Here is a 25,006-nt window from a genome sequence, read left to right as displayed (position 1 = left end):
AAATACTTCAATGTAGAATTCTTAACATGAGAACATAAAAATTATTTCCAGCCATCCTTAATTTTCACTAGGAATAAATGGTCATAATACCTTTGAGAAAAATAACTGGTATTGCACATTTGTTTTATAGAAAGAAAAGTCCCATCTATTAAATCAAGAGTTTAAATTAGCATGAGAAGTTTTGCAAGAAAACTAGATGAATTTGAATCACTATATTTTGAAGCCTCAGTTTTCAATCCTAGAGACAATATGCCATAGTCCAATGCAAATCTGGTTTATGACAACCTAATTTCCCTAATCCCATGCCACTTTTCAAAACATGTAAGGGTAGAGTTTTATCTCTTAAAATAATGGATTATTGTAAAAGGTGAATGACGAACATGTCCCTATGATAAATGTGGTGCATGCACAAACATAAAAAAGCAATCTTTTTGGAGACTCATGAATAATTAGCTGTATTTTCAATTGCCAACAGGTGGAGAGGAGAGGAGGACTCTATGGTGGCAGACTCTAGGTGCCCTTGCATATCTCCTCCCATAGAGAGTAGGCAAGTGATTTGATTATAGCAAACAGAATATGTCAAAGATAATGGGGTATCACTTTAGGCTGCATATGATTATTATTTGTGTTTCGCTAGCAGTCTCTCTTGTACTGACTTTCCTGAGACACACTGCAGTAGTGGAATGCCACATATGACAAGGAACTGAGTGTGGCTTCAGTCAAAAAAACACAGAAGACTTCATTCTAAAGACTTCATTCTAACAACCCTAAGGAATTGAATCTGGCCAACAACCATGTAAGCATAGAAGCAAATCCACATCCAGTTAAGATTGCAGGTGAGACACTAACCCCTGCTGACACCATAAGTGGATCTTTGTGAAAGACCCTGAAGCAGAGAATTTAAACAAATCAATCCCATGGGGTATATTAAAATAAAAAAATGCATTTTAAATCACTATGTTTGTGATCATTTATTAGGCATCAATAAATCACTAATACATAATCTTGAAAACTTTTTAAAAGAAAAATATGATAATATATTAATAAAATATTGGTAATATATGATTTTCAATGTAGGAATATTGCAAATGTATGAAAAGACTACATTGGAAGAAGCTACTATGAAATGATGGTTAGATTTCAAGTTTTGATTTCAGAAAGAAGAGATTCTTGCATTTCAGATGTAATGATGAAACTGTTAAAGTTTCAGGCAAATGCACATATTTCTAACATTCTCAAATTTAAAGTGGAACAATGACAAAGATGAATAATATTGTCAACCTCCCAGTTTTATTTCCACGTGTTGTATTTGAAGCAGACAAGTTATCTTTATGTTGTTGCTATTTTCAATGGTCCTTTATAAAGCTCTCCACAACTCCTCTAGACATGAATGCCAAAATCTTTTAGGTAGGCCTGCTTTTAGGTAAGATGGTGCCTCAGAAATATGAAAAGTTTAAACTTTGTTCTTTGGGGTAGTCACATTTATTTTCTTAATTTACCATGTTAAATTAGAAACATGGCTATTTTGAATGGTTGATAAAAATACATATTAAATAAAAAACCAGTCAGAGAGAGAAAATTACGTAAGAACAGTAATTGCTAACGAAAGATGAAGAGACAGACTTCAGGTAAATAGAAATCACAGGAAAGGAAATAACAAGGAAAACAAAGGGAGACACACAAGAGTGGAGATGGAAAAAAAGAGCAAAGGGATTATTAGTAGGTTTTGAGAGGATGAGATGGGTGAGTGCAATAGAAGAATAAATCACAATATGGAAACTGCAGTTTATATACTCCAGTAACATGGAGATGATAAAAGCATCTAAAATCTTGGAATCAGTGAGGGAATATATTGGTTACCAGAGGAAACAGGGGTGAGGGAAGAGAGGAGGGTGTACTGGCACTGGTGTTTTGGTGGAGGGTGAGTGGAACATGTGCACATATGGAAGAGCAAAAATGTAACCCCGAAAATAAAAATTTAAAAAATTTGTTGAGGAATGTACAACTTAGAAATTAAAAATAGTAGTTCTGTGCACTTTCCATTTAAGAGATGAGTTTGAGCTTTTGAAATGATAAAAATCATCAAGTAAAATTTAAACTTATGCAATAAGTTAACTTCCTAAATCATTATTTTTTTTCACAGATTAAACTCCATTCTAGAAAACACCAAGTAAAACTTATTCCAGATTTTACAGGTGGTTCTTAATGAATTTTGTGAAAAAGCTATTTTTTGCTGATTTCTTTTTTTTTCATCAAAGTGTACACTTCCACCTAAGATATATATTGAGAAATTTCATCTCTCTGGAAGATTCTGCAAGTGGAAGGATAGAATTCTCTTATATTGCCAGCACTGACGCTGCCCCTTTGTAACTGAGCAGAATGTGTGATATATTTAATTGCAAATTGTCTTTAGCGACTATATTCCTTCTATCATTATTCGGACATAATGGTAATACTGAGTAAACACATTCTTATTCAAATTTAGTAAAACATCACAGTGGTCTTGAGTAATGTCAGTTGTCTCTTCTCCACACACATAATTAATTGGAATTTCTTCACTAAGCAGCTCATTACTTGCAGTAAAACCAAGCGATTCTCCCTCCCCCAATCTCACATTTTACATTATGCTCATATCTTGCTTTGTTTATGATCTCAGTTTCAGACCCACTTAGACCTCCTAATATAGGGCATTTAATCTGAATTTCATTTCCCTATCTGGAAGCTCAGAATGCAAGAGATACAGAAACAGAAAGTCAAGGGAGTAAGTTAAGAATCAACACCCTTTCGTCGTAACATAACTCACAGTTGAAAAGCCATGGCAGGGCCTCCCCGGTGGTGCAGTGGTTGAGCGCTGGGTTGCGAGGCTGCCCGCAGCCTCTGCAGCACTGGTTCGATCCCCGGCAGCCCGGCGAGGGTCCCACATGGCGTGCAGACCTCTCCTGCCGCCCGCTGCTCCCCTCAGCAGTGTACTTCATCAGTCTGTCTGTTCTGCTCTCCGCCCTGGCTCTGGTGAATTCTCTCACCCTCCCGTGCCTCTGACTGTACCCAGTGCTTGTGTAAATAAATAAATAAATCTTTAAAAAAAATAAAAAAAAAAAAAAAGAAAAGCCATGGCAAAAAAATTGTGATTCAATCGATATCCATAGTCACTTCCTAAGGACTTGCATATAAAAGGCACTTGCCTTAATTTGCCAGAAGCAGACCCTGTAGCAAGAATTTGAATTCAACTAGCTTGGATATGTCATCTCAGGATGATGGGGTATGGAGAACAGAAGTTAAGAATAGCCCAGTAAAGGTGTGTGATCAAGCAAGTCACCACTATTGACAATACATATTTAATATTACCTGGGAGCTCTGAGTGAAGATAGAGGAAGCAAACCTTGGAGTATGCATAGCAGAAGAGCAAGAAGAATTTATCCAACAAATGTTGAATTTGTTAAAGTGGCCTTACTTCCCTTACTTTTCTGTGTTGCCCTAAGAAGAGACGGCTCCAAGCAAAAGGATCCAAATCCCGGTGGCTGGAAATCAAGAAGCATGTACAGAACTGGTAAATACTGAAGAGATACACATATAGCATCTGCTGCAGCAAAAGGTATTTTTTTTTAAATGTTCCTTACAACCTAAGTCCATTTAGAAAGCATTGATGTAAGGTCATAGCCACTACTCAGTTCCATTAAGTTGACACAAACCTGGGTTCAAGCAATACTGTAGCTATTAATTGGTTATTTTTTTTTTGTTGTTCAAGTCATTCATCTGTCTCTCTAAAGTCTTTTTTTCCCTTTGGGCAGCTTCCTATCTACCCACCTTTGTGGTACTGCAGCTGCTGAGACTGGCTGAAATTTAACCACTTCCACCTGGAGGAGTGAGGTGTGCTTTAGCTCAAGAGTTAGCATGTGATCTACTTTAGGCCAAAGAGCTCAAGAAGGTATTTCCTAGATGCTTTGTGAAAGAATGCCTCAGAAAGGAAGGTCTTTTTAAAAAGTGGACCCTGAAGCTGCTGCAGGCAATTTTTGCCACCTTAAGAGGGGCAATATGAAGCCGATAAGTTGACAGAGAAAGGCAGAATCCAGAGAATTGTGAAAAAATGGACCCAGAACCCAGCTGAATTTTAAATCAGTCAGTAGCAGGTCTTTCTGTCACTTGCAGCATAAAGTATAATATATCCACTCAAATCAGTTAACTATGGGTGTATTAGTTAGGACTAATTCTTCATTAAGTATCACAAAATGTAAAAATTCATCCTTTTTTAATATAATTTATCATCTTATTCTCATATCACAAAATCTATAGGATTTTGGTGAACTAATAACAGTTCTCATTCAATTTTCTAATATCTATAAGTCATAATTTGTAATTCCATAATGTAAAATAATGTGAATCAGTAATAGTTTGATGATTATCTTCTGAAAGTGAGGGCTTTTTCAAATTTTCAATTTGGAGTTATAGTGTTACAACGGCCATTGTTTACTATTTTGACAGGCTGTTGGTGAAAGAAAAGGTTAACCTAATAGTACCTGCTGTGCCTACCCTGGCAAATGGCAGGAAATCACACAGATGGTGGCATTTGCCTGGGTGTTTAGTGCCAAGGGTGTCTGCTCAAAGGCACATAGATTGGGATGGAATTTCTACCTTTTCCTAAAGATATGGATGCAAATTTGTTGGGGGAAAATCTGTTTTTTTAGTCACACTCTAAAAATCCCCACCACAAAAATCACCAATTTAAGAGTGAATATCTATTGATCCTTTAGTATGTGCCAAGTTCTCCCTTGCCAGGTCTGCAAGTTGTTCAGCTCTGTTCTAGACTATTGGCCAGCCTTAGATTATTTTCCTTCTGACAGAGCAAAATACTTAGGATAGTACCTGATAGAGTAAACTATTAACAGACACTTTATCATTACAGAACACAGTCAGGACACTTTAATTTCCTTAGTAAGGTGGGGAGACTCCAGAACAGGATTAGCTTTCTCTCTGAACCATCTTGTGCAGGTTTGGTATGGATGCAGAAATAAAAGAATGATACAAACTGACCAGTTAATAGACACTAGGCAGAAAGTAATGACTGCACTGAGAGAAATAGTGCTGAGGACTTACAAGTAAGGGGAAGACAGAAGATGGGTTCATGAGGGTAGAAGGGAACGGTCAGATACGGAGTTTTGCAGAGAAGGAAAGAAGGTTGACATCTGAGGAGGAACAGGTAGGGTAGGACAGGAAGGAAGAAGGGCGACAAAAGACAGGAACCATGGGCAGCTCAATGGCATGGCTGCCTGAGTGAAAACCACCATGGGAGGAAATATCAGAAGACAGCCAGGATTGGATTCCAATAGGGGTTGTACTAGAACAGCTCATCAATGAGTATTTGCTCTTGCTGAACCCTCAGCACCCCCTCCCTTTAGTAACAGGCATGTTTGTCTGGGATTCTGTGAGGGAGTAGAGGCTCTAGTCAGAACCATCCAGGAAGTGTAGATCAGTGTCTGGGCGGTTTTGTGATGCACCCAGGATTCCCCCTAATGACACCTTGGAAGGACTAGAGGGGAAGGCAGATTAAGGCAGAGGCTGATAGCATTTTACTGTTGTATGTTTCTGTCACTGCCTGGAAAACCTTCTATTTAAAGCTCTGCAGGAACAATACTACAAAAAAAATAACAATAGGTAATACTTCTTGGTGCTTTACTCTGTTCTGGGAACAGTTCTAAGCTTCTTATATGTGTTACATTTCATCCAGACACAGAAAAAACACACGGATCACAAGGAGTATGTGACAGGCTATCATTGGGCAGCCCCAGGGAATCGGGCCTTCCAGAATTCATGTCTATGCATAATCCATTCTGATTTTGGCTGAGCTTGACCAAAGCCTTAACTTTGGTCAACAGGGCATTAAGAAGTATGATGGAAACAAGGGCCTGTACAGTAGAGTTTGCACTTTTGGGATGTTTTTCACAGGACCTAACCACCAAGCTTTGAGGAAACCCAAGTAGCCACTGGGAGAACAACAAATGAAAACTATTTGAGGTTCCTGGCCAACAGCCCCAGCTGAGTTCCTAGTGGTCAGCCAGCACCGACGGCCACGCATGTGAACAGCACCACTGTGGAATATCCAGCTTCCTCAGTGCTCTACCTGGCACAATGCAAAATACAAGACTATTGTGGCCAAATCTCCATAATAATAAAACTGTTGTTTTAAGCCACTATATTTCTGGGATATTTGTTGCATAGCATATATAATGAAAACACAGTGAAATCAAAATTGTAATCAGGCAGGCAAGTAACAAGTAGAATTATGCAAAAATAGAAAACAAATAATCAAGGTCTAGCAGAATTCCATTTGAAACAATTCCTTGAAATAAATATTCCTTACTGCCTATCCCAGGTTGTGTGATGACTACTGAGGACCCACCTTACTCCAAGTCTCTTGTTTCTTTCTCTTTCCTGCTCTTATGTGAATAGACACAAAATTCTTTCTGGTGACATTGTCTTTGCCCTCAGGAATAAAGAATGTCGTTTACAGCTATCATCACCATTCCTCTGGCATTTAATTAGCACCAAATTGTAAGAAAATAATTATGTAAAGTGCTACTGGAGAGAGTAGCTTCTCTGTCTTCTCCAGGATTAATATAAATGATTGTGGGTCCTGGTGAAGCGTAAGTCAATAACAAGGTCAGCATCCAGGTCAGAGGTAGAATTAGAGATAGAAAATAGAAACTTTTTGTGCATCCAGGGAAAGAATGTCCTTAGCCCTGAGCCGACTGGGTAGGCTTAGCCAGAACGGGGGAACTCAAGTGAGTTTTGGTTTTATAACCAATCATAACTTTGACTATGGCTTTTCCTATTATTCCAACAACTATTCCCTCCTCTTCTAGAATATTTGCCCCCCTGTTACATACTCTCATATTGTCCTTTTTTTGTATTACCACAATTTGAACTAACTGATTACTTAGCAGAGTTTGCACAAAGCAACTTTATTCTTTATTATCTCTGCCTTTAAAAGCATTCTAATAAATCATTCTCCCAAGCTTTCCTTTGAACTCTCAATCTGAAGTGTTGGGAATGGAGATGGAGAGTGGAAAGCACTGGATTCACCATCTAGGTCTTGTGAAGGTGGTCTAGCACTTATTATTGTCTTTGGTCTGTTCTTGCTCCACGCGTAAGATGTGGTTGTGGTAAGAGCTGACAGCATGCCTTTTACTTTATGTATCTCTAGACCGTGACGAGTCACATGTGGCACTGACGAAGACATAACCCAGTAGATATGAAATTTGAGTAAGCGAAAGGGGCTTTTGGGTGGTCTCCCTAATATAGGAAACAAAGTTCTCTCCTACTATTGGGCATTTTGTCTTCAATATGGTTAGTTTTCAATACAGTGCTCTGCTGAGACCACGACAGCTATCTCGCTAACGTAGGTTCCAGCAATAAACTTCGAAGCAAAGACTATGTGCCCAGGCCAAACTTTACTGTGAGAAAGATACAAAATATCCGCATTGCTTAGGTGTTTGAAATTTGGGGTCTCTATTATAATAGCACAGCCTACAAGCTAACTAATATAACAAGGTAGTGAAAATAGCTGCATTGATTAAGTAGTTTCAATGTTTGTCTCTTACCAATTACAAGATCTATGAAGGCAAGTAATTGTCTTGTTCCTAACTCTGTTCTCCTTCCCTATCAGGATACATACCTTGTTGGAGATACTAAGTAAAAAGTGGCTTTTTTAACAAATGAATGTACATTGTTGCTACCCTCCTAGGATTTGGCATAAAGTAGCTTTGGGAACTTTGTGACACTTAAAGACTATTGAGTTTTGAAAGTATTGATCCTAACCTAGTATTATATATAGTCTGGATTAGAAATTTGGATGCATAGGAATCTATCTTAATTCACTATCTTTTTTCTCCAAAATTTTGTTGACTTGCCATTCATTTACAGAAATATATAAGTTTGGGAGTACAGCTTCACATGTCAACATGCAGACGTGCTTTGCCTGCCCTCCACTAAGGCTCCGGTGCCAAGACCCTATCACTTTTCCCCCATCTTTCCGATCCCCCACTTGCTAGTAACCACCATAGCATTCACAGAGCCTAAAGTTGGTTTTCTTTTTGTTTGTTTGTTTGTTTGTTTTTTTTGCGTTTTGCCAGTTTTGTTTCTTTGGTTATCTACTGAGTATCTTACTTTTGAGAGCAGCAAAAAAACCAAACAGATTACAGGGAATGCGTGACAGATTGCTTTACAATATGACTCAAAATTCCTACCTTGAAGAAGTACAGCCTATCTCCCTACTCTATGAATCCAGGCTGACTGACTTGCACTGGCCATCAGAATATGTTAGAAGTGACAGTGAACCAGTTTTAAGCCTAGGCTTCAAAAGGACTTGTTCACTCCTGTTTTCCCTAGTAGAAGCTTCTTTTCTGCCTTAGAAAAGTCCAAAGTAGCCTGCCAGTAGATGAAAGATCATACAAAACAGAGGAGAATCATCCCAGTTGAGCTCATCAGCGGTAAGACAGGCCCTAGCCAATACATTAGCTGACACAGTGGCATGAGTGAACCCTAGCAAAGTCACATGAGCTTAGCCTTTGTCAATAGGATATTGCCCAGCTGACTCATAGAATGCATATAATTATAAATGATTAACTTCTTAAACAGAGATATTTTAGGGGGTTCATTATATAACATTTTTGTAGTTCTAAATAACTGATATCTAGGGGAAGGCCAAAAATGGGTGCAAGGCTTGGTTAAGAGTTCATAATGATTCCAGAATCCTAAATCTTAAAAACACTAATTTTAAAAGTGTAACTGAAGGCAGACTCCATACTTTGCAAAGGCACTTGTACAAAAACTAACAGCAGACTAATGGAGGTAGCTATTGAAGGGATTTTAAAAGAGCTTTGTTAGAAGACCTGATAATAGTTCATGTTTACTGGCCATATACTGTCTATCACACATTGCCCAAAGCAGTGACGAAAGGAAAGAAATACCTTGACTTCTCCCCTTCTCCTGCTCTCCAGTCCCCTGTAAATGCCTCCACTGGCTAAATCTATCAAGAAGGTGTTGAGTAAAAAAGCCTGGGAAGTAAGGTGGGCAGAGGTCAGTCTCCTGCAATATACAACATAGAAGGGGAAGAAACTAGAATGGATCTGAGAGCATAAGCTAGCTGTGAAGGGCATATCTGGGTTATGAAACCCCCAAAAGGCAGTGCTTCAAAGTTATGAATAAATTGAATGTGATCATGTGTTCTGTCAAGGTTGAGTATATGTTCTCTGGGGTTGGATGGATGTGCTTCACATTCAAGGGACAAAATATTTGAGAAAAAGCCTTGCCAGAATACAGTGCTGAATATTCCAATGAATGGGACTAACTGGTGGGCAACTCAAACGCAGTGTTGATAGTCTCTATATTTTTACTACATAAAATGTGGATCAAGGCCCAGAGCAGCAGTGTCACCTAGAAACCTGCCAGAAGTAGAGAATTTCATATCATTGACCTGAGCCACTAAATCAGAAGCTTCACGTTAACAAAATCCCTAAGTGCTCAAAGTTTGACACTTTATGCAACAGCATATAGGTGTGGAGAGCAGGAAGGTGAAGCAGGGAGTTATTACGTAAATATTTACAACATTTGAGGCCACATTCAGAATTAACTACGCATGAACTGAGTGAGAAATTGAAAAAGGGAATCTTTAAGAACACTTATTCTTCATTCCAAGAAGTAGATGTATCATGTTGCATTCTAATTTCATTATACACAATTAAAAATATGAATTTACCACCTTCTTTTATTTTAGTACATAAAATTATTTTCATCTAAGCCTATAAAATCTTAACATAATGTGTCTTTTCTATTAATTTTCCTATTTCTTGGGTGGTCCTTTGTTGCCAATGAATGAATATGTTCTAGCACCAGAAAAAATTTCTTTTTCCTCTCCCTTCACCAGCATCATCAATGATTCTAGCAGACAGATACATATCACTGATATAAATCAAACCATACAGCAGCTTTAAAGAGATAACTGTGTTGCTCTACGCGATCTGTAACAACAATAAGTACAACAAAAGCAATCTCCATGATAGTCATTTCCACTGTGATTGAGTCTCAGATTTTCATTCTTTTATAAAAGTCTAAATAAGTTCAACAATGATTTCCGTGTTCAAAACTGTTGTTGTTACCCACATCATGAATAGACAGAATATGTCACCTTCCTAAGAAATGTATTTTTAGACTGCATTTAAGGTGCAACCGTCAGTCACAGGTTGCCTATAGATTGCAACTAACAGGGCAAACAGAGTATTCTCGAAATATCCTTGCAATGACTTTGATTTCTGGCCCCTTTCCTGGTCCATCTCTTTTCCTCCACACTTGACTAACCATGCCAAGGATGGACTATACTTTCCCCAATGATAACTGAAAATGTTCACAAATTATAACTGCACCATTCAATTCAAATACTTTTACTTCTATAGCAAAACAGATTGATTTTCTCTAGCAATAGACAACAAAATGGTCTCTTCAATGTCCTGTAATTAGTTCTAATATCAGTAAGCAAATTAAAAGGCAGCAAAACACAATTTGTCCATCAGGCTCTTATCAGTTCCTTCATAACCCATAGGCTGGCCTTGCTCTGAACTATAAAGTGGATAAATGAGGGGAATACTGATTTTGGCATCCAGCTTACTCTTGGATAATCTAGCTCATCCTTCTCATCTGACATGAGACAGAAATAACATCAAAGGGTGATAAACTCTTTCCCACAAACCTGGGGTTCCACAGTTCGCTGGCCCCAGGCCTAATCTATCAATCCATTTTCTACACAATAAAAGGTAAGAAACCCATTACAGATCTGTTATGAGCCCTGGCAGGTGGTCTACTACAAAAATGGAATACATCAACCAGCCCAGCCTTCAGTGTCCTTTTCCATGGTTTGAAGCACTAGGGGTCAGCTGACATGCATATAGTAGTTAGGATTCAGTATTAAGTTGTTTTAGCCACATAAAAAATCCTCATACATCTTGAGGCCTGAGTGTAAAGATTTGACAGAAAAGTTCATTTTCGGTATGACACTGACCTTTTAAGAAATAGCATGGTTATTCTATTTTTGCATTACACATTGGCTTTGCAAGTGATGCAATAAATGAAACTGGGTTAGAATTTACAATCCATGCTCTCAGTAACAGCTTAATATTCATTGGTTATTCAACCTCAGTTTAAGAAGTTGGTCTATGAAAATCTCCATTTAATGCCATTTTAAGATTATCAAAGCGTCTGAAGAAAGGAAGCCCCATTTAGACCCAGGGTTGACACTCTATACTGTAGTCATTCCAAAGTGAGAGTACAAGAGGAGTAAAGAAACCAGAGAAACAAATTTTATATTAGCAAAATCCCTTTAAAAAAAAATATCATGTCTTCTCCGTTCTAAAATGAATTGCCATAGGGCAAAATTTCTGTGCTAATAAAGGACTTACTTCAAAAATGTTACACTGAAGGTCAGAGTTACGAACATTTTCTCCTCCTTTCTCTTATCATCATTATACTTTTCTTCATTTTAAATTCATTGTAAACCAGGGACAATGTTTGCCAAGAATAGTCATTTCTGTTTTTAATCTGAATTAGCTTACCACTTAAATATAGTCTGGTCCACAGCATATTTAAATGCTGAATTTTCATACGCACTACACACTGCCAGTACGAATATAGTGTGAAAGTAAAGTTGTAATATATAAGTGTGGTTTTGCACAGTGCTTTACAATTCATGCTGGACATTTGTTTGTCTACATTTAAAAAAAAAAGGCACTCTATGGAAATAAACCAATTATCTACTATAAGGTTAAGGTATTTTACTAGGATATTATCTGGCTTCAGTAAAACTTTCTACAAATGATTTCTCATCACTCCAATAAAATGGGGGAGCCCAGGGTCAAGAAGGGACAATGCAAATCAAAATCATAGAGTGAGATCATACTTCACACCTATTGAGTGGTTATTACCAATAGTATTCAGTCATAAAAAAGAATGAAATCTTGCCACTGGCAAAAATATAATGGATGAACCTGGATGGCATTATGCAAGTTAGACAAATGCCATATAATCTCACTTATATGTAGAATCTAAAGAATCAAACCAGGTTTGTAGACCTAGAGAACAAACTGGTAGTTGCCAAAGTACAGCACAGTGACTGACTATAGTTAATACTATAACATGTATTTGAAAGTTGCTGAGTGTAAAATTGGAAAGTTCTCACAAGAAAAAATAATTTTTCTAACTATGTATGTTGATGCATGTTAACTAGACTTGTCATCATTTTCCATAGAAAAAATATTGAATTGTTATGTTGTACACCTGAAATTAACACAGTGTGAATAATAACATAATAAACATATGTCATATTCTAATGATAGCGCCAAGATACACTGAAATAGTAACCCCAAACCTATATAGATATGTAAAAGACTGATAAATTAAGAAAAATGTAAAATTAAAAAGATTTAAGTTGAATAAAGTTTCACATGAAGAAAAAAAAAAAAGATAGAGGTGGGCCTCTCCTGGTGGTGCAGCAGTTGAGCGCCAGGCTGCGAAGCTGCCTGCGGCCTCTGCAGCACCGGTTCAATCCCCGGCCGCTGGCGAAGGTCCCACATGGCATGCAGACCTCTCCTGCAGTGCCCGCTACTCCCCTCAGCAGTGTACTTCGTCAGTCTGTCTGTTCTTTTCCCCAATCTGGCTCTGGTGAATTCTCTCACCCTCCCGCATTTCTGACTGTACCCAGTGCTTATATAAATAAATAATTAAATCTTTAAAAAAAAAAACAGAGGTGGAGAAAGCAGAAAGGGAGCAGTGTAGATATTCCATAATGCTCTGCCTGGATTTTTGAGTTCAAGTCTGGTGAACAGATTGACCACAAAGATGCTGGGGTTTAAAGACGTCATCTGAAATTACTGAAAACATGAAAATGTGGGTGTTTGAAAACAATGGACTACTTGGATGTTCTAGGCAAGGTGAGGAGAACAAACCAGTATTTTCCAACATATTTTGTCTGAAGTACTAGCTGGTCCAGAGAGTGAGAATAACGAGATCAGTGGGATGGGAGAACATTGGCTGAAAGCCCACTGTGCCTTCCACGAGGGCTAGTTGGTGGTCTTGGCCCTCTAACTCGTCTTTCTTTCAGCTCTTAGTTTCATAATCGTGGCACCTATTTCAGCTTTCTGCCAAGGAGTCACATTTATAACTGTTGAAGGAAATTCTGCCACACACAGAACGGGATGTTATACTAAGTGAAAAAGGCAGTCACAGAACAACAAATATTACATGGTTCCACTTAAGTATCTGGAATCAGGCAGACTGAGAAACAGAGAGTAAAGGATGGTAGTTACTGGCATTGGGCAGAGAGGACTTAGGAATTAATGTTCGATGGCCATAGAGTTTCTGCTAGGGAAAATGAAAAACCGGAGATCTACTATATAATACAACACTTCCAGTGAAGGAATACTTTATCGTACACTTACAAATTTGTTAAGAGTGTAGATCTCATGTTATTTGTTCTTGTCACAATAAAAAAAAAAAAATTATCTCAGAAAGAACTTTGTGCTTGGTCTTTGTATTTTTCTGTTTTAACATCCACCCTCTTTTTTTGTTAAGGCTTACTCTTAGAGCAATTACAATGTGCCAAATTGCCTGTTCCACATTTCCCAGGCACTACCTCACTGAATTTTCACCACAACCTGGGAAGCACTTTCTACTGTTACCTGAATTTTATGGATGTCATAATTGAGATATGGACAGGGTAAGTTAAAGATCACACAGCTAGTCACCGCAGGAGTCCATAACCCATAAGCTTCACATTAATTACCACAGTAAATTGCCTCCAGCACAACTCCTGTTTACTTCATATTTGTTGGGAAAATATCTTACCCCTATTCTCAGCACTGCCTGAAATCAACAGTTTGGAAAATTAAAAACCTCACATTTTTATAAATGCGTTGTCACAAAGGGTGACCAGTTTGGTAGTAATTGTGATCAGGTGCCTCGGACAGGCCAAACTTCGCAGGGTCACTGAGGTGTCAAGAGAGAAGATGCTGACAAAGATGGTGCTGCTGCTAAGAACATTAGCAATTACCAATGATAATGATAGTTATTGAGTACAGGGTCAAGCCCACCTCTGAGAGTCTGATGTTTATTCTCATAACTGGGGTGACCCTCCATCTATTTTTATCTTCTAAAGTGAGACACTCATAAGAATGAAAAAGGGAACTATTAAAAATTATGATGGGATGACAGACATAGCCAGAACAACAGAGCAAAGTGAGATGTATTCATGACATATAACCTAGTAAGAATTTCTCAGTGTGAAATTATAGCAGGCAAAGTCAAGGATGCTTTTGTTATAAATTTTTCATTACTACTCCCTCCTTCAACTCTCAGCCTCAAATTATTTAGCAACTATAAATTAGAGACATGAATAATTATAATGCTAAGCCATATGCCATTCTGCATGTCCTTTCAATAAGGCAAGGGTGGGGAATGATTATGAGATGTCAGGAACAGCATATGGCACATAGTGGTCACTCATTAGGTGTTTGTTGAATGACTTATTTAATGAAGGAATAAATGCTATGATGTTATCATTAACTACATGAAAGAAACTTGCAAGATGGTGTGATTTCCCTCAAAAAAAATTCAGGCTACAGGCCATAATAGTAAATAGATAAGCAACATATTCTTGCTTGGCATTTTAGCTCATATATTCATAAAGTTAAGAAATGTGGATATGTTGCAAATAGACTTTGGAGGAGAGTATCATGAGACCCTCAAATCTAAAACAGATCTCTCTTTTGGCTGTTATTACTCCTAGTCTCCTAGTTAGATGGCTGACTTCTTACAATCATGTCTATCATTCCTAGTACATATTTTACAGTGTTGTTTTGTTTTTTTGTTTTTTTTTTTTCTGGGCCAGTAAATTCCAGTCAATATGGTGACAGCCCCTGTAAAGATTTTTTGCTTTAGTTAAAAAATAATTCACATTAAGGACAGGGCTGAATGATCAGTACTAGCACAATCTAGTAATCATTGTTTTGGGATAGGAAATGAATCAATTCAGACAAATGCCCATTTGACCAATGGGCAAAAATCTAAGCTCTTGCTTGATTAAATTTTCGCTATTTTATTCTCTACGTTTATAGTAATGACTAATAATTATGAACATTACATGGCAAATATAACTTTAAAAAGACTAAACACCGTTTATCTGTTACAATTAAAAAAAGCAAATCTAAAATGTCTACTTCCCAATGGATACTTAGAAGTAACATCATTAGAGGTTAATGCAACATGAACCAGACTTTTGGAAATGTAGATCCAGTCCTTTATATATTATGGGAGACAGTCTAGCCCTTGAGTTTTTACTATATTTTTACAGTCATGATGTTTATTTGTGATTTAGTTGGAATATAATCCCGGTGGCACAGTGGGTTAAGTGCCGCACTGCGAAGCTGTCCACAGCCTCAGCAGCGTGGTTTCGATTCCCGGCCGGCCAGGGAGGAAACCCACATGGCGTAGCAGACCTCTCCTGCCTCGCCTGCTGCTCCCCTCAGCAGTGTCTTCGGCCCGTCTGCCTGTTCTGTTCCCCGCTCTGTCTCTGGTGAATTCTCTCACCCACCTGTACCCCAGTTCTTGTAAATAAATATTTTTAATAAAATAATAATCCCTGTATTAGTATCAACATTACAAGAATTATTTCTATATTCAAACTTTGTGACATATATTTTTAAACCTAATTTTTAGGAAAAGTGGATAAGATCATTATATTAAGATGCATGTAACTGAAATTTATTTGTTTATGTTTTTGTCTATATATACTATTTCATACTATGCAAGTATTAGAAAATTAAATTAGAAATGCACTATTTACAGATAAATGGCAAAGTATGAGGCAAAATTTAAATTTATTCAACAAAATGAAAAAATATTTCTTGTGACTAGTAAGAATGCATAATATAAACTACCTGTAAAGTCACACAACACCAAAAACAGTAGATATAACTTATTCTGAAGCATAAATGTGTTTTCGTGTATTACACAATCACAAATGTTCCACAGTCAAGAATGTTCTGAAAAACCATTTGAGCACATCGCTTCCAACTTCCAAAACAGGGCACAAAGTCAGCAAAACTCTCACTTTCTTTGACAGAAAAGAAGTCTCAGTTTTTACATTTAAAGGAGCAATGGCATGAAATGAAAAACCATGTTTTTTTCTACCATATTATCCATAGGAAAATCACTTGAGCCTCACTAAAAAGTTAAAAAACACTATTTCAGAATTTTTTTTTTTATTAAAATAGGTAACTGTGGTCTCAAATAAGTCACATAACCTTTTTAGGACTCAGTGTTCCAATTTAGATAAGAGAGTAATTTAGCTTCATTACCTCCTTTCATCTGAAAAAAAAAAAAAAAACACAAAAACTACAAGTCTACAAAATAAACATTCCATCATTTTTATGCTTTCAATTAGGTACAGGGAGCAAAGTATATGATAAAAAATAAAGATTAACAAAGATTATTTTAATTCTAAATATAAGGTTATGGAAAATAAAGGCACACACAATGTGAAAAATAGCAATGAAGAAAGTAGATGCAAAGTGAGGACAGTAGAAGATGAAAGAAGGATTTACAGGTAAAGAGTCAGAGAAAAAGAGGGGGTATGAGAGATGTGTCAATACACTATCTGGACAAGAAAAACATAAGTGCATGCAGGAAGGCAGAGTCATGATAGACAGAATTCTATCAACCCATAGGAAAAGACACACATAACAGAAAAGTAAGAAAGTGAGGGCCTCCCTGGTGGCCCAGAGGTTAAGTCTCAGCGCTACTGACAAGACTGCCCACCACAATGGCCTGAGTTCGATCCCAGGCCAGGAAGCTAACCCCCATGGCACAGCACACCTTGTCTGTCTCGCCCGCTGCTCCCCTCAGCAGTGTATTTCAGTAGATCTGCCTGTTCCGCTCCCCACTCTGGTGAATCCTTCCACTCCCCCCACACACCTCTGGCCTGCATCCCATTTTTCTGTGCAAAAATAAAATAATCTTTTTTTTTTTTTAAGAGAGAGAACGTACAAAGAAATGGGAAGAGTGATAAATATTGACAACAACATCAAGTCAGATACATGTATAAAGATGGTAGAATGGGATACAGAGGCTCTCTCTAACAACATTCCCACTTTGTGGACCTTAAGGATGATAGTGTTAAAGACTATAAAAGTTAAGGTACGTTTTCAACACAATGATCTTATTACTTCATGATCCTTATCTGGAGGTAGTCAAAAATTTAAACCAAAGCTTGAATTCAGCTTTAAAGCAACATTTCCCATCTCTGCTTTACAGACAGACTATCCAGGCCAAGACAAGCTAAAAATTTTGCAGTGAATCCATTGTAGGGTACACCATTTCATTAACAAGCATTTTGCCTCTAATCACTGTTTGTTCTCTGGTCAGTAATGAAACAAAAAGGTACTAAAGTGACCAAATACGCAATATTGGGCATATTAGAGATAGCTGTGGAGACATGGGAACTACCACCAGAGTGTGTGATAATAGGGCTTGTTAGGAGATATTGAGTGATAAGGAAATGACATATTTGAATCCCAGCAACTATACTGGACCAGCTACAATTATACTATCCTTTGGATGGAGGAAGGGGCTAGAGAACACAGGGGAGGGATCCCTATGATTTCTTATCTCTTCTAATGACTGAGAATTTCAAGTTAAATGATGACCACGACTGTCCCCTGATCATTTTTATGCACATTCTTTTTTAAACTATTGACTTGTGTACTGACCAAAATTTAGCATATCGTTTATATTCCTAATTTTAAAACAACAGAGATTGGGTGGCAAAGAGATTAAACAGTGACAATGAAGTAATTTTAATGTGAATAATGAATAAGATTCCAAATTCTGTGAAAACTGGTGGCCAAGGCATAGCATTAAAATTATAATTTTAGGGAAAGGACACATAATATGGATGTTATAGTAATATAAAGCTAAACAAGCTGGTGTTAGCAGTCTTAGTTTTAATTTTAAACCATAAAAAACTGACTTTTCACTCTGTTGCTTAACAGGTAAAGCCTTCAATCATGTTGTACTATTCATAACGCATCTATTGTGTGTTTTAGTTTATATACATTTCTTACAAATATAATTTTTGAGTGACTTTTTGTGATATTAAGGGCTACTGAGATATCATGCAAAGCATAGTGTGTCTCTCCTTGTTCTGTACTTATGAGGAATGAACTTATCTGTATTATTATATGGCTATAAAATTTAATTGCTACTAATACACATCCCCTCCAAGTGTTTATCTTTACATAACTGTTTTGAAATCATTAGGGAAGAAATTTTGGATTTTTCAATATGAAAAAGACCACCTTTAAATGTTTTATCTGTTCTTTCACATAAGTGAAAACATGTGTTGATATATAAAAATAAAAGGAGACCTGAATTATAGAGACCTAAACACACATTTTGATTTTAATGTCATAAATTTGGTACTTATTCCAGTTCATAAATATTTGATCAGTCATGTAAATAATCTGTTACAAGAACTTCAGTATCGTCAATTTAAAAATATAATAATCTGACACAATCCAAAGTGATGTCTCTATTATTTTCTTTTCAAATCGTCTGTGTACAGAAACTTTTCTCAATATAACTTCTTCGTACCTCTCAATTTATTTGGGTGCTGATGAATAACAAGTAATTCTTTGGAGGCAACTGTGTCATTTTTGAAAGATGCCATGCTATCTTACATGAAAATTATAGTTCTACAATATCATCCTGGCATGGATTTGCACCCGCTTTAAAGGATTACAATTTGCTTTATTTGATGGATAAAACAAAGTTAACAGGTATTAAATAAGCTCAGCAGAGTAGAAGAATTGTAATCAAAAGTATATGAGAGAGGTTTCAAAATATCCTTGGAAAGACACAGCATATATGGGGAAGGTACATATGGGAACACCAAAAGCAAGGGAGAAGTAGCCTTAGAAACTAGGGCAGACTGACAAAGTACTCTGCTGAGGGGAGCAGCGGGCAGCAGGAGAGGTCTGTCGTGCCATGTGGGACCCTCGCCAGCGGTCAGGGATCGAACTGGCACTGCAGAGACTGCAGGCAGCTTCGCAACCCAGCGCTCAACCACTGTGCCACCAGGGAGGTCAACTATGAACCAGAGACACACTATGGTTGGCGGCGGGGAAAGGAGGGATTGGGGTCAAAATAAGGGGGTTGCAATTGTATGGGGAATATAAAAATAAAATTAAAAAATTAGAAACTAGGGCATATTATCATGGTAGATGTGAAGAGCGTTTGGATTAAAGATACCATGATGATTGGAGCTAAGACGCTGGACAAATATGGGGGTGCAGTTAGAAAGACTGTAAATGGAATAGGCCCCCTAGCTAAAGCTACCAAGCAATGAACAGTTTTCCCTTAGGACTTTCCTTTAAGCAACAATGGATATATATCAAACTAAATAAAAAGTGTGTGGTCCTTATCTAAAGAAACTGAACTTGGAACCTGGAAAGAATGTCAGCAGTTGGTGTGGATATCTCAGAATAAAGTCCACTGCATTAAAGAATCTGAAGGTATCTGCCTTAGCACACTGACACAGAGAGCCAGCAAGACCAACCCAGAAATTAATAGCTCTTGGTCAGTCTTTCTATTTGGACATTCTTACATATAAGGATATAAAAGATCACTCAGCTGCACAAAAGAATCCTATAGCACAAAAAGAGAACATGACAAGGAAAAGGACAAATTCCTTGAAAGAAACAACTCAGGAAAGTCTGACACACAGAGAAATGAAAAAAAAAAAAAATCCAACCATCCCTCTGTCTACTAAAGAAACAGAACCAATTACCATAATCTTTCGCATAAAAAAAGCCCTCAAAGCACAGTTGGCTTTACAATTGAATTCTTCAAAACATCGTAGAAATAAATAATACCAATCCTTGGTAATTCTTTAAGAAAAAAAAGGAGCACCTCTTAAGTTGTTTTATAGGTCTAGTTTAATACCACTACTGACTCTTGAAAAGTTTATTATGAGAAAACATATTGACCATTCTCTGTCATGAAAAGAGATATAAAAGTCCTAAACAGCCTATTAAAAATTGAATTGGGGGCCTCCCTGGTGGCGCAAGCAGTTAAGCAGTGAACTATGAAGTAATCTGCAGCCTCTGCAACACGAGTTCAATCCCCGGCCGGCCAGGGAGCAACCCACATGGCACAGGATACCTCTCCTGTCTCACCCGCTTGCTCCCCTCAGCAGTGTATTTCATCAGTCTGCCTTTCTGTTCCCCGCTCTGTCTCTGGTGAATCCGCTCAACCTCCTGCACATCTGGCCTGTACCCCAGTTCGTGTATAAATAAATAAATCTTTAAAAAAAATTTAAAAAATTAATTGGGCCTCCCTGGTGGTGCAGGGGTTAAAAAGTCTCAGTGCTATCAAGCTATCACCAGCCACTGTGGCGAGTTTGATCCCTGGCCAGGGAGATAACCCACATAGCGCAGCAGACCTTTCCTGTTTAGGCTGCTGCTCCCCTCAGCAGTGTATTTCAGTAGATCTGCCTGTTCTGCTCCCCACTCTATCTCTAGTGAATCCTCTTACACCCTTCACCTCTGGCCTACACCCCAGTTGTTGTATGTAAAAAAAAAATAAAATAAAAATTGAATTCATCAATCTGTAAAAAACACAAGCCATCACAACAAATAGGATTTATTTCAGGAATCCTAGAGTGCTTTCATACTCCAAAAACTATAGTAGTCACTATAATTATAAGACATTCCTACGAAGAAGAAAAAGTATATACTCATTGTTATAAGTGCAGAGAACCGATTTGATTATGTTTAATATCTTTTCATAATAAAAATTTGATAAATTGGGAATAAGGACAAATTCCTTAACCTAATTAAGAAAACTTACAAAAAGTCCTATAATAAACATCATATCTAATGACAAATTACTGAAAGTTTCCAACCTGAGATAGGGAAGGTGCCAAAACTGCCTATTATCAGCACTTCTATTTAGCATTGATTTGGAAAGGCTAATCTGTGCAGAAAATCAAAACTTGGAACCACAAGGACTAAAAAGAGAAAAACTATCTCTATCCAATGCAGTGATTATGCACATAAAAAAATCCAAAAGACTTCACAAGTTGGGCCTCCTCCCTGGTGGCACAGCGGTTGAGCACTGGGCTGCGAAGCTGCCTGCAGCCTCTGTGGCGCCAGTTCGATCCCTGGCCTCCTGAGAGGGTCCCACATGGCGCGCAGGCCTCTCCTGCCGCCCGCTGCTCCCCTCATCAGTGTACTTCGGTCCTTCTGCCTGTTCTGTTCCCCGCTCTGGCTCTGGTAGATTCTCTCACCCTCCCATGCTTCTGACTGTACCCAGTGCTTGTATAAATACATAAATCTTTAAAAAAAAAAAAAAGACCTCACAAGTATTTTCAGTATTAAGAAATGAAGTTAGCAAGGACATTGGATATATACTTAATATACAAAAATATTTTATATTTTTAAATAACAGCAACGAGAAAATAAAATTGAAAATGAATCCCATTATAATAGGGTCAAAATAGCAAATGTCTGGCATTAAATCTAATACAACATGCACAGGTCTGCTGGACTGAAAATCGAAAAATATTACTAAAAAGGCATTAAAGAAGACCTAAATAAATGAGGGATGTATTGCATTCACATACTAAATGAATTGGTATTGTAAAGATGTTAACTGATGAACAAAATGAAAAAAAAAAAAAAAAAAAACAACAATATCTTGGCAGGGGGTAGTAAGATCTGAAAAGCTGGTTCTAATATTTATATGGTGAACCAAAGAACCAAAAATAGCCAATGCAATTTTGAATAGGAACAAAGTTTGAGGGTTGAAATGACCAAGTCCCAATTGTATTCTTTCTTTTTTAATAAAACAATTATGTGTATGCGTGCATGCATGTGTGCATGTGTGTGTGTGTGTGCACAGAATGGAATTATTTAGCATAAAACAGAATGAAGTTGTGATACATGCTACAACCTGGATGAACCTTAATAACTGAGACAGAAAGGTTAAACACTGAATCAAAAGATACAAAAGTAGCAAGCAACAGAGCAGTGAATCAAATTTGGGCAGTTTCATTCATGAACTCTTATTTTTGACCCCTTGAAAACATGCTAAGTGATAGAAGCTATACCTTCAGGTATTCATATAGTAGGTTTCCACTTATATGGACTATGTAGAATAGGCAAATTCAGAGGGCCCAAAAGTGGAAAGAGGTGACTTTGCATGTGAACGGGTTGTGAGGGTAGCAATGTGGAGTGACCTGTTTAATAGTTACAGAGATTCTGCTTAGAGTGATGAAAAAGTTTTGGGAACATGATGGGTATTGTTGCCCATTGTGAATGTCATAAATGGCAATGAACTGTACCCTGAAAACTTGTTAAATGAAAAATTTTGAGTTATATATTACCACAATTAACAAAATAAATATGCCCAAACCATTGTTCACTTTAAAATGGGTGAACTGTATGGTATATGTATTATAGCTCCATAAAGCTGTTTTAAAATGATTCTTCATGAGGTAGGGTGACTGTAGTTGAAGGACACATGGAAAAGAATAGAATGTCCAGAAGCAGATTCATATATATTCACTTGATTTACAAAATTGCCACAGTAGGACAGTGGGAAAAGGACTGTCTGTAGATAACTGGTGATAGATCCATTGATGTTGCTTTTTTGTTATAAATTCATAAGCACCATTTGGTTCTAAAAAGTATGCATTGATTTGATAAACATTTTTAAATTCTATATTTGAAGGGTATCTGAGAAAGACAAAGACTAACTAGTAAATAATAAGTGAGTAAATAAAAACAAGTACATAAGCAAATACAACACCTTCTGGAGAAGGTTAGCTTTTGTTAATTATTCATTAAGTCTATACTATAGGTAAGGATAAGTAATTTTGATTTACAGTACTATTAAACCAGACCACTTTCATTTTGCTTAAATGCTGTCAATATACACCTAAATACTGAATCAATTGCTTCATCCCTTTTCAAGTCTACTTCTTTAGAATATTTCACGCAAAGTAATAGTGGCACTGGCTTTTGGTTGTTAATGTGCCATCATTTACCCTCACCATACGTTCTTTTGGTTGTTAATGTGCCATCATTTACCCTCACCATACATTCAATGCAACCCAAATCATACATGTCCATGGTCAAGTTACAAAGAAACAAAGTCCTAGTCCAAATGCCAGTAACCCACCCAGTCACACCAACAAAGCACCCATGAAACAAAACAAATGCAAATACTTGCAACCTTTAACATATGTGACAGGGAAGATGGTTAATGCCTCACCTTTATCCACTGAAGATTTGTCTGCTTGAGCTTATTTTCAAGTTTATCTTGCTCTTCTGGGCTTATGGGAGCACTTACAAGCACTGTTCCTCCTGTTTCATTTAATTGTTTTAGAATTCCCTGGCGCAGGGGCAACTCTTCCTCCAGTAACTGAAACAGACAAATGCAACACCGTTTAAAATGAATTACAGCACAATTCCAACTACCTTCTCTTCACCTGTATTGATTTGTCTATCAAAATGAAGGAACTTGACTGAAGGCCTACTAGTAGTTCAAATATCAACAGTTTTCTACAGAGCACATAGCTGATGGACTGAAACATGGCCTCCCTAGTAGATTAGGCTATCCTAGAAAGGACCAGATTATATTATCCCTCAGGGATTTTTTTTTCAAGAGAAAAATGTTATATGGTACCATATAAAACAATACCTTGGAGTTAAAAGATTGAAAACACATCTGTCTCAGAAATAGACCAATCTAGATAAATTCAGCATCTTCTCAGATATTAAGCCCCTCTGCTGTATATACCACTAAGCAAAAACTACACTACCATATTAAGAGATAACTACTACTGAGAACTTATCAGGTACTAGACACTGTGTCAAGATGTTCATATATATTATTCACTTGATCTTCACACATGTTCATTTATGTAAAAGGGAAATGAGACAGAGAGGTTAAATATCAAGTTCAAGGACAGTTTCATTCAAGAATCCTTTCTTGACCCCTCTACATCCTGAATTTCTTTTATTTATTCAGCATTGCATTATACACGCTTACAAGAGCACTATGACTTTACTAACTTCAATGTATTTATGACATCTGAGCTGCAATGCCCATACAGTGCTACCAGCTATGTGAGGCTATTTAAATTTAAATTAATTAAGTCAATAAAAAACCTCAGTTCTTCTGTCATACTAGCTACTCTCAAAATATATAGAGTTACAGACAGCTTGTGACTACTGAAATGGATAATATAGAACATTTTGATCATCACAGAAAATCCTTTGGACAGTGCTGATATAGATTATTTAAGGAGAAAAGAAAATCAGCACATAGTTATTAATAAGTGAATGCTGCTAAAGATGTCAATTGCACGAGGTACCAATTATATTGCTATATGTGACACTCAATACATTTAACAGAGATGAATTTCTAAGGATAGAGTGTATTTTTCTATTACATAATCATCTTCAAATACATAAACTATGGATCCACACTTTATTCTTGAATCCTAAAGGCCTAGTGCATGATCTGACATTTAGTAGGTACTCTATATTTGCTTAATGAATTAAGCATTATTATTATTTTTATACTTTATCCTCTGGTTAGGTACAAATTCCTTGTCTCACTGAAATAAGTGGCTGACCTGGAGTCTAATTTGCATGTGCAAACCCACTGAATCATTGGTAAAGCAGCAATCCCATTTTCCTTTGATTGTGTGACCTTGTGAAATGAGAATAACAGTGACCATTTTGAAAGTTTGATACGAAGATTAAATAAACAGCAGATGTAAAGACATCTAATACTTAGCGCATACTACGGGATGATTAAATGTTAATTTCCCTTCCCTCTGACCTTCCCTTCAACAATTGAGACAAAACAGATCCAAAGAATATCTTTCCTAAAACTAAGT

At 37.1% G+C, this 25,006-nt stretch overlaps 1 protein-coding gene across 1 annotated transcript in view; it reads right to left on the bottom strand.

The window, feature by feature from the left end:
- DMD (dystrophin) overlaps positions 1-25,006 on the bottom strand; it is a 1,988,221-nt gene that overhangs the window by 721,396 nt on the left and 1,241,819 nt on the right. Inside the window, 1 exon segment of the mRNA XM_054695791.1 lies at positions 23,371-23,520. Within this exon segment, the coding sequence (XP_054551766.1) occupies positions 23,371-23,520 (150 nt within the window).

The sequence above is a fragment of the Talpa occidentalis genome, unplaced genomic scaffold (assembly GCF_014898055.3).
Source record: "Talpa occidentalis isolate TD23 unplaced genomic scaffold, MPIMG_talOcc4v2.1 talOcc4.15, whole genome shotgun sequence".
NCBI classification, from domain to species: Eukaryota; Metazoa; Chordata; class Mammalia; order Eulipotyphla; family Talpidae; genus Talpa; species Talpa occidentalis.
Note: the sequence above shows the minus strand (reverse complement) of the source record. Positions and strands in the feature narration are given on the sequence as shown.